The sequence below is a fragment of the Cicer arietinum genome, chromosome 3 (assembly GCF_000331145.2).
Source record: "Cicer arietinum cultivar CDC Frontier isolate Library 1 chromosome 3, Cicar.CDCFrontier_v2.0, whole genome shotgun sequence".
Classification (NCBI taxonomy): Eukaryota; Viridiplantae; Streptophyta; class Magnoliopsida; order Fabales; family Fabaceae; genus Cicer; species Cicer arietinum.
In genome coordinates, this window is record NC_021162.2 from 51,490,496 (window position 1) to 51,502,387 (window position 11,892).

Below are 11,892 nucleotides of genomic sequence, written 5' to 3' on the forward strand. Positions count from 1 at the left end.
TAAATGAAAGAATTTTATTCTATAAAGTTATTATTTATTTAAATTAATAACCAAGTTTATAACTCAAATCAATTTAAATAAAATTAATGAATTTAGACTTTAAGTCTTAGTTCAACCGACAAATGTAAATATTATTATTAGGTTGAAGTTTTCGAATTCGGACCTAAATCTCACAGTTGTGTGAGTTAATTATGATGTAATTTAATATCTTTTATAAAATAAAATTTTTATAAGAAAATTGATGAATTCAAATGTTGTGTTTGATCTAAATCAACTCAAACCAAACTCAAGTAAATCTCTATCTAAAACATTTATTATTTAAACTGTATTTACATACTTTTATATTTTTTTCAATAGACATAAAAAAATGTTAAACAATGTCTCTTAATTCAATTCACAAATATCAATATTATTAGATTATATATCAAATCTCAAATTTGAGTCTAAAATTTTGCAATTTATTTAAAGAAAATATTAAACAATATGTCATTTTTTTTCTACAGTAACAATAGCCTTTTTTTTTTTTTTTTACTAACCAATAGGTGATATAGGTGATGTTAAGAGTAAAGTAAATTGAAGCCATATACTATAACAACACGGAAAAGAGAGAGAGGAAAGTTTTGGTTCCTTGCACATCAACGTGTTCATTTTTGAACCAAAACACTTTGTCCCATCATCACTGTTTCAAAAGGCAATGCTTTTAGAACAATAAAATTTCAAGAAATAAAGACAAACCCCAACACTGCAAACACACACACTTTAAGTTTATTTTAACTTCTTCCAAATTCCTTTGAGACATCAATAGAGAATCAAATAGAAAGATGTCTCTTTCAAGAGCCACAGAGAGTAAACCAAACAACAACAACAACACTCAGATGAAGGAAAGTGGAGTTGCAACAACAGGAGCAGCACCTTCTTCCTCTTCTTCTTCATGGAATAGACTTCCTCCTATGCCTCCTCACACAACACATATGTTTGGTAGGTACTAATTAAAGTTATAGTGTTTTCTATTTTTTTAGTATTTTATTTTCAGTCAATTCTTTTTTTTAGTATTTTAATTTTAAAGTATCGTTATTTTATTTAAAATATATGATAGACTAATCCAAAGTCCAAACTCACAAGATTCTATAAAAAATGTTAATTTTAAAATAAATTGTTTCATGAAAAGTCTCCCCTTTAAGGGGCCCTTGTGTAACATAAACAATGGTTTGAATTTGTAATATTATTAAATTAACTCAAAACTGAAATATAAGTACACACGCATATGTAACTGTAAAAATACTACCTTTAAATTTTCTTATTTCTTTTTTTTAGGAATCAATTCCAGAAAAAATTCCCCCTCATGTGTGCAATAAGTGCACTCGAATGGTATAAGTAGTTGCATTAACATTTAATATTTTAATGTGCAGATTCAATCATGTACTTTTTCCATTAGACTCTACAGAACAATACCATGTACTTCCAATACTACAACCAACACAATTCAAGTGGTTAATTGTTCGCATTATTTGGATACTGAAATAATTCTTAGCTGAACTTTATTTATGTTTTGACTAAGATCAAGAGAATCCTTTAAAAATTAGAGATTTAAGATAAAGAAATATACTATCAACAAAATAGAGAAATTCGAAATGAAGTACAAATTTTATTTTTTTTAGTATATTAAGTTTTTCTATAAAATATAATTCATTCCTATAAAACTGACTTATAAAGGTGAGAATTGTCCGACTTATAAATATTGGTTATCAAGTCATATCTCATATGATATGGAACACTAAACTTGCTTTGGGAATTCTTTTATTTATGACAAAAATGCCATTTGTTTTGTTCACAATACTAAATATGTGATGTTAATAAGTAATGATCTGATTACAAATGGCAGAAGATAGCGATGAAGATCTTTTCACAGTTCCGGATGTGGAAGCTACAACAGGTCAAAGTGTGCATTCTGAATTGACAAATCCTAATAGTAACCACAATCAAAGCAATGCAGCAGATCCTCAGCTTCAAACCGACTTCGCCGGAAAGCGTCGCCGTGGAAGAAACCCGGTGGATAAAGAGTATAGGCGACACAAAAGGTACATACATAGAAACACAAACTTTAGTTCAACCTAAGGTGCTGTTACACATGTGTTGTATGCACCAAATTATATGGTTCACCATGAGGTATCAATTATTACTAAGTTATATATGATTATGTTACATGAAACATTAATTTATTCTCTCTCATTTTTAAACGTGTATTTTGTTCTTTTTATTTCACAAGTTTCATGATGTTTCCCACAATCTAATTTGAGGTTTATTTCTTATGTGTCACACTCATCATTGATGTAATTTTATTTTCTCTGGCTTAGAATTAGTGTCGTTTAAGATCATTGTATATATATTAAGAATATAATAATTATAAGAAGGAGAAAAGTTATTTTATCAAATTACTTATCTTAACTATTGATAAGTTTTTTTACTATTATCAATGTAAAATAAAATAATATTTTAGATGTTGTGTATGTAGTAATAATTGAAGGATAGAATCAGAAAACATAATTAAAGTTTTATTGAAATTTGTAAATGACATTAATTTTGAGACAATTTTTTTTGTACTAAAGTGACATTCAGTATGAGATGGAAATAGTATGATGTAACATTGTTGATTTGGACCACATAACACTAAATATGATAAGAATAGATTTATATTTAATCAATGAAATTGAAAAAGCTCGTAAGAGGCTTTCTAATCCATTGTTTGTGGTCTAAATCAACATTGTCACATCATTAAATGTAATTTCATTTCATTAATGAACATAATGTGTCATAACAAATAAGTCTAAAATTGAGTTGAAAGAAAAATTCTTGAAACTTGTGAAATTGAGACCAAAATCTCGAATTTTAAAATAAGATGATTAAAATCATGTTTCTGTTAAATAGAATAATTCACTATATACATTTCGTCCACTAATTAATATATTTTATTGCTAAGCCTCAGCAATCAACATCACAAACAACCAATCAATTCATTCCATTTTCTAAAAAGTGGGCGATTGATTGATTGTTATGTTGAGCATGGTATCAAGCATTGAAATACATTTAGTAGGAGATTCTGTAAAAGTTACAATTAAAAATGTTATTCAATAGTATAAGGTTGTTTGTGCAAACCATCTCAAACTAGTAAATGACTTGTGTTACAAACAGGTTACTAAGGAACAGAGTCTCTGCCCAACAAGCTCGTGAAAGAAAAAAGGTGTATGTGAATGACTTGGAATCAAGAGCTAAAGAGTTGGAAGATAAGAACTCCAACTTAGATGAACGTATCTCAACTTTGATCAATGAGAACACTATGCTCCGGAAGGTAACAAAACATGAAATAAATCTTTTTTAATCTAAGATATGAAATTGTTTGTCACTTACAATTGAACCATATAACATCATGTCAAATGAAAGTTAATTTATTCGATGTCATTTACTTGCACAGGTTCTTATGAGTACTAGACCCAAAGTTGATGAGAGCAATGAATGTTAGAGAGATAGATAAAAGGTTCTTCTAAATTAGGCCTTGTTGGAGATACATTTATATGTGGGTTTGTCTATTACATAATATTGTAACATCCCTAAAATGATAGTTTATATTTTTACTTTTAAATTTTGTGTTATAAATTATATTTGAAAATTTGCAATTGTTTGTGAACGGTCTTCTCTCTTTAAGCTCTTCGTTGTCATGGATCTCATGCTTGAGGGGCTATGGGCCATCATTTATCTTTTAATCTCTTACAAGTCTCATATTTGAGTGGTTAGTTATAATTAACTAAAAACTATATAGGTTCAATAACCAAATATTGTAACCCGTAATCCAAATACTAATTATTAGTTAGTTCAAATTACTAATTTAATTGAAAACATTTAAAATATTAATTGAAAATATCTTAAATATTAATTTATATTTATTAGTTTGGTCAATGGTGACTTTGCCGAACACTTCAAATATATAAATAATTTTTTTTGGATACACAATATGTGAATAATTATACTTAAAAGATGTCCATTGGAGGAAATGACTTCAATTTTATGTGAAGGGTTCAGTTCCCACTTAGATTAATACTAATAATTGTATTAAGATTATAATTTTGACATTTCCGAATAAATAAATAAATGAGATTTAGATTCTCAAGAACTATTTGCGATGCGGAGTTTTTGAAAAACGTTAGGTGTAATTCTGATTTGAGATTGAATAGGATGTAATTTCGGACAGAAATATCTTTCTAATGATATTATGAGATTGTAATATCTTATTGAATAATTTTCATTCTCTTTTTGTACTTCATTTACTCTTTTTATTTTGAATTTTTTGCTACAGTGGTTATTATGAAAATATCAAAATTTAATTTATTTAGTAATAATGACCTGTTTTTCTCTTTGGGTTGATAACCCCTAATCAATTTTATGTATTGCATATCACACGAATGATTTTAACTAAACATCAATCATATACTATTGTTTAGCAATTAATGACATTTTTTTTTCTCAAAGAAAAAAACAAAGAATTTTTCTAATAACAAACATAAACGGGCACTTTCTGTAAAAAATCATAACAACTATAATCCAAATTGAATGGGTCAAATATTCATTTTGCATCAATGACTTTAAATCATTAACTACTTTATATATCATGAATAATTTGAATTCAATATAATAAGTTTTATATAATGTATCATTTGAATTCAATATAGCCTTCGAGTGGAATGAATAAACTCTAAGTAGAATAAAAATCAAACTACATTATTGTTAATTAATGAAATAATTGAAAGGTGGAATGATGATATTATGATATTTTTAAATTTATTTTTTCTATATTTTTCAAAAAATAAAATAAGATATCTCAAGTGTTCTACAACAACTTAATAACTCATGTAAAATTTTCTATCTTTTAGTTGAATAAGGTATATATGTTGTACTACACCAAAAACTCACATGTTAACAATGTACTTCATATTCTTATGATTTCTCAATTTGTAACTAATATTTTTCATATTAACTATGGGCTCAATGCTTATGATTTCTCAATTTATAAGTAATATTTCTTCAATTCCTATCACATTTATTAGTCAAGTTACTTGCACCAAATAAGACATTAAATAATTTGCAATAAGATTCATTTTTAATAAAATCTATATTAAGTTTAATAATACAATTTTTTACTAAAAAAATATCTTTCACTTATATCAACGAGTAATTTTATACTTTCAATTTTACTTATTTAAATATCGACCCTTTTGCAATTCAATAAAAGTTTTTGCTCAAACTCATTTATATTTTTGAGTTAACATTTATATCTTATATTATTTATTAAATTAATATAATTAATATTATATAATATAATCAATTGATTTGATATTTATTGATATAATTTTAAATTTATATAATATATTATCAATTTTAGTTTTCAAAATGAAGTTTTTTATTAAATAATTTTTTTTGAAACCTTTGTACTAAATAAAAAAATTGAAAGTCTTTTTATAAAATTTGAAAGTCTTTTTCAAAACAATAGAATGTGAAGTTTATATGAAGTCGCGAGTCATTGAAGTGACTTGCAGTCGTATACAATTATATAAATCTCGACTAGAACCCGTAACATTTATAAATCTTATTTGTTGGGACATGTAACATTTTCAAAGTGAAAGGAAAAAATTGTCGTATCATTAATTTAACCAACTCATCAGTTTTCTAATAAAATTGTAATTTGGCCTCAATATCCTTCAAATTTGCGATGCAAGAACATTAAAATTGTAATTTGGCTTCAATATCCTTCAAATTGACAAAAAGGAAATGTTGATAGTTAAACTATGTGTATTTGGTAAATCTTATTTTTACTATTATGTGTTAGTTTTATTTTAAATTTTTGTTGGTTACTTCTACTATGTGTTACTTTTATTTTAAATTTTTGTTGGTTATTTCAATTCAATTATTACATTATTTTAATTATATGATTGGATGAGGCATTTATACACGTCTTTTGTTAACTTTCCGTTAACTCAAAGATTTTTATTATAATTTTGTATGGTATTGTTATTATAATTTTTTATGGTAGTGTTATGTTTTATTGCAACTCAACAATAATTTTTATTATTACTCTATCTAATATTGTAAGTGGTTTTTTTGAGAATGTCTCATTCTCGATCTCTTTTTATTAACTTGAGTATTATATCTTCAAGTGATACACTTTTTCTATTACAAAGTTTGTTATCACAAGTGTTAGATTGTTAAAAACTTTTGAATTTATCTTAACTACTTCAAAAGTCACAACAATAAATAGTTTTGATGTGTTGAGAATAAAATACTTTAACAATGAGTGATAATACATACCAATTAAACTCTATATAATAATAATAAAATAAAAAACTCTTGATATTTTGTTTTAACTTTTTATTTCCTCTCTTTAAAAAAAGATAATTTATATTTATGTAATAATAAATTTCTTATTAAAAATTTGAACCCTAATATTTTTGTTTCCACTTTTTGACGTCCATACATATTCTTTTATTTTGTTTATATTGTTGTTTAAATACACATTTGTTACGAAAACTACAAAAAAAAAAAAGGATATTATGATTATACGACTCAACAAAATTCATATTTTATAATTCTATTAGTCTTTTTAGAAATAGAAGAAATGTTTTTTTGTTTAAATTTTAACATAAAATAGCTTTTCATAAGCTAGTAGGCAAAGTTAGGATTTTCAAAAGGATAATAGGTCATAATCAAACTTTAATTTTTTAAAATAGGTCTGACTTATTTAAGCAAAGTTCGACTTTTTCATTATATTCTCACTCATACTTTTAATTAATATATATTGAGCTTGTTTATTTTAGATTTTTTTAAAAGTGATTTAACTTTATATTTTCAAAAATAATTTTTATGAGAGTTTACTTTAAAGTAGTATAAGTTATTTCAGACTCATTTGTAATCAATTGAAAAATAATTTTGACATTTAATAACTTAAATCTTCATTATTAGAGATTTAATATCATAAAAATAACATTTTTTTAAAAAAGATATCTCTCAAAAATGATTTTCATTTTAATCATATTTTGAAATTTCAATATTCAAAAAGAGTTGTAACAAATAGATAAAATACTTAAAATAATATTTTTTTAATTTATATGAACGAATTTTTCATTTGAAACTTATTTTTAAAATTCATTTTTGAAAAAGTGATAATAAAAAGTTTTAAAAAAATTATTTTTGAAAATTTTTGTAACAAACAGACCCATTATGTACATGACTCCCAAAATTGTTATTTTTCCACTTTCATTTATGATATTTAGAATACAAAAATTGATTTTCATTTTATGATATTTAAAAATGATTTTCATTTTATGATATTTAAAAATGATTTTCATTTTAATCATATTTTGAAATTTCAATATTCAAAAAGAGTTGTAACAAATAGATAAAATATTTAAAATAATATTTTTTAATTTATTTGAACAAATATTTCATTTGAAACTTAATTTTAAAATTCATTTTTGAAAAAGTGATAATAAAAAGTTTTATAAAAATTATTTTTGAAAAAATTTGTAACAAACAGACCCATTATGTACATGACTCCCAAATTTGTTATTTTTCCACTTTCATTTATGATATTTAGAATACAAAAATTGTTAATAAACATAATTTGATAATATTATTATTTTCTCTTAATTTATATTTTTTTCTTCTTATTTTGCACGAATTGAAATAATTAATGCGGCAATTATTTAGAACAGAAGAAAGAAATCTTAATTAAAGATTAAATTGTATTATTATCTATCACGTTGACTGCACAAAGTATCAACTTGAAAGTTTTACTTTTAACTCCAAAGATCATGGAAGTTAGTTAATCACATTCTATTTTTTTACAAAAAGAGCAAAACACTAAATTTGTCTAGACTATAAGATGCTACATAAGACTATTAATGTTTTAAAGTAGTATTTGTATCTTCAAATATTTCTTAAGTAGGTTAGATTCTTTCGTCAATAGTTGTTAAAATGGGTTATCCGGTCTATATAAAGTCGACTTTAACGAATTTTAGATTTTGTTTAAACGGGTAATTCACACATTTTTTATAATATTTTTTTGACTCATTATATTTTTAATTTTTTTGCGACTCTTTTAACTTAAAAATTTTTATTGATGCCCATTTTAAAAATATTATGGTATACTACTTATGCTTTAATTGTATAAATCAATTTTAATGTCCATTTAAAAAATATTATGGTTTACTCTTTATACATAAACTAAGTTTGAATTTTTCAATTAACACAAATTCAATTCAAAATTTTCAAAACAACATATTATCCAAACAACACACAAATTAAAATAAGTTCAAGTTGTCCAAAAGTTAAAAATATTATCTAGCATAACACAAATGAATTTAAATTTGTCTAACATAATCTAAACTCAAATCAAATGCAAATAGAGTGCTAAATAGTTCTAATGTGACTCTATAATAAGTGTTTTTAGACTTCTTAAGAAATGTTCACATTTTACAAAGTGTTGGATGATTGTCTACTTAGAAAAATAAAGAAATTGATTGTTAAAAATATATAATCAAAATAACATTCTATCACAAAAGATAATATATATATATATATAACCAATTACGTGAGTTGAATTTCTTTTAGATTTTTTTTATGTGAGCTAATTTTATTATTTTTTATTTTTTTTAAATTGATTATGCGGGTTGCAGGCTACTCGGTACTCATACGGGTAATAGATTTATTCGAATCGGACTAAAAAGCCTTAAAAAAATTTGGACTTGAAATTATTAGACCAAAATCTTATATTTAAGCGGGCTGGACAGATTAATTCATTTGAATTAACCTATTTTGACAACTCTACTTTCGTCGACTAGTAATTTTTGACACCTCTAAGTGGTGATGATTTGGTTAAGTGTTACTTCAAGTCCATGTATATTAAAAAATATTGAAGTAATTATAAATAAAGTATTTGTATAATATATGAAAATAAAAATAAAAAAAAAAACAGAAATCTAATTTCGCTGCAGTTGTCGAGCACAACAGGCTACAGATAGAACTGACATATGAGAAGTAGTGTTAGTGATGTTAGTGGATAGTTGTGATGAGAGAATTGAGAGAAGAGAGAACATAATATTTAATCGAAATTGAATCATCTCTTTCAATTATTTCTCTTCAATTATCTATTTAATTAATTTATTTCTACCTCTCTCTTATATTTTCTCTCTCCTTTCTTTTTAATATTTTTAATTGATTTTCTCTCCTGTCTTGCATTTATTTTGGTTGAAGGAGAGACAATGATGAAAAGACCGGATACAAATCGGATACAAATTAGATTCAAATGGTATATGATTTGAATGTGTGCAGGATATATATATAGGCTTTAAAATATTATTATTATTATTGTAAATAAAATTTTCAAATAAGACTTTAAGATATAAGTTATTAATTTTATTTGTAAAATATTTTTTCTAAGTGAGTTTATTTAAATAAATTATTATGTGTGAGTTTATAAACACATATTTGATAATATGTAGAATATTTTGAAGAATGTAATTGTAATTAATTCATATATTAAATTTTATCTATTGAATTATTATATTAAAATTTTAGTTATATTTTAATTAATTAATAAAATTTAAACTTGTTAAAAAATATTTAAAGATTTGATCAATCGATTTATAATTTAATATTTTATATCATATTTCACTCATTAAAAATTATGAGAAAATAATACAAAAAGACTATTATGTAAAAAATATCTACGCATTAAAATATAGTAATAAGTATAAAGTTAATGATATATTAATCATTAATAGTCTATATGATGAACCAAATAATCTGTTAAAATTAATAAGTTAATCAATACTCATTCTAATTATTATATTATTTTAAAGAAATACTAATTGTTAAACATTTAATATATTTTATAGACACATTGCAACTTTTTGCTTATATTACATTCAAGTCTCTATTCTTCCATTTATTTTTTTACTTATTAATTTTTTTTGTCTGTCCTATCTCATTGTACTATTTTTTCTAGATTAATGTATTTTTTTTTTTTTTTGAGATTTTGATGTTGCATAATCATTTAAAATTCTTGTTAAATTGAAGAAGTAAAATTGTTATTTTCTTCAATTGTCAGAAAAGACCAATAATATTAGATAGCTACTATGGCAACGTTACCTCATTTTTTAATTAATTTTTTTTTGTGGTTTTGTAATATAATTTCTTTGTAATCTTTTGTCATGATCAAATTTTTCGGTTTTGATATGCAATTTTCAATTTCAAATCTCTATTCTTCCATTTATTTCAAATTGATATTGTCCGTCTAATCTCACTGTACTTTTTTTTTTCTTCACATTGTGTTTTTCTAGATTTTGATGTTGCATAATCATTTAAGATTTATATTAAATTGAAGAAGTAAAATTGGTGTTCTCTTTAATTGTTTAATAAGACCAACAATATTGGATAACTATCATGGTAACATTATCTCATTTTTTAGTTAGTTATTTTTTGTGGTTTTGTAATATGATTTGATTGTATTTCTGCATTTCTTGATTGATAAGTCTACATATTTTCTATATGACTATATTGTACCGATTAATTGTTGTGTGAATGTGAAAGTGGTTTAAGTAATTGTAAAAATGGTGAATTCAACATCCAAATAATTGTCACCAGACATGGATGCTGGTCAAACCCACAAACACATCTTCACTAGACCACAAATACTAAAGGGTACTACTCCAAGATGAAAAAGAATTATAGTGTAAATTCTTTACTATGTTAAATGTAGTTTGATTAGCGAACTAAATGACAACGAAAGAAATTTAAGTAAACCCATGACACCAAAATAATTCTACTAATTTATTTCATGTGTGTTAATTTTTATTTCTATTTTATTGTGCATATATATTTTAGTATAATAAAGTGAAACTTAAATTTTTTGTAATATTGTAAAATATATAACAATGCAAATAATATTTCTGCAATTTGTACGATCATAGACATTTTAATTATGATTATGAAATATATTTCATTGTCCTAACACAATTTTGTTAAACTTTTAATGTTTCCGAGTATCAATTGTCATTTGTATTTTTTTAGACAATTTTCATAATTTTGAACTTTTTGATCTGTTAGTAATATACATTGCTAAATAATTAATTACTTTACTAAATCTTAGTTCTACAATATCAAAATCATTTTATATTTATGAACTCAACCTCTAACATGCTTTATATTTCCGAACTCAACCTCTAAAATGCTGATATTTTACAATATATCAATTTAAAAGATGATTTTTCACTTAAAATTAATACTTTTAACTCTCCATATAATTTAAAAAAAAATAATAATTTCACGTATTAGTCCGCGGGTATACTTCTAGTTTTCCTAAAATGGACACACAATTCATTTCAGAGATTTATAATGAGAAAGACTGAGTAATTTATTATTGATTAATACGATTTTATTTTTAGTTTACACAATTCACTTTGTCTCCGACACCCACCCAACTACTCTATGATTTTGGTGACACCACGTACAAAAACTTCTTCCACAACTTTTTGGTTTCTCTCTCATGTCATAATTTCTTCTTTTCTTAAATGATGTATGCTTGCAGTCCACGGAGAATGAGAGAAATTGTGATCTCTACGTTCATCTTTTTTTAAATAATTTTTTTTTGTGGTGTGCTCTACTCGTTAATACAATCTAATATATTGGTAAAAAAATTATAATATAATATATATCTAAGAAAATAAACATATAGCATTTATTGATCATTTGGCATTTTGTCTCTTCCAAAACTTCTTCACAATCTGTTGATTTCTCTCTCATGACATCATTTCTTCTTTAAAAAACAACATCCACTCGTAGTCTGCA

At 24.1% G+C, this 11,892-nt stretch overlaps 1 protein-coding gene across 1 annotated transcript; it reads left to right on the plus strand.

The window, feature by feature from the left end:
• The first annotated feature begins 689 nt into the window (after positions 1-689).
• Positions 690-3,682, plus strand: LOC101512390 (transcription factor HY5-like). Its single transcript, XM_004514228.4, has 4 exons — positions 690-978; positions 1,883-2,078; positions 3,190-3,346; positions 3,470-3,682. The coding sequence occupies exons 1-4, from the start codon at positions 822-824 to the stop codon at positions 3,515-3,517; spliced, it is 558 nt and encodes a 185-aa protein (XP_004514285.2). The 5' UTR covers positions 690-821; the 3' UTR covers positions 3,518-3,682.
• The last annotated feature ends 8,210 nt before the right edge of the window (positions 3,683-11,892 follow it).

What these genes read in the sequence shown, in the direction of transcription:
- LOC101512390 (XM_004514228.4), top strand. Translation starts at nt 822, where the DNA reads ATGTCTCTTTCAAGAGCCACAGAGAGTAAACCAAACAACAACAACAAC. An exon ending in GAGTATAGGCGACACAAAAG is followed by an intron (nt 2,079 to 3,189) that starts GTACATACATAG and finishes TGTTACAAACAG; the next exon opens with GTTACTAAGGAACAGAGTCT. An exon ending in AGAACACTATGCTCCGGAAG is followed by an intron (nt 3,347 to 3,469) that starts GTAACAAAACAT and finishes TTACTTGCACAG; the next exon opens with GTTCTTATGAGTACTAGACC.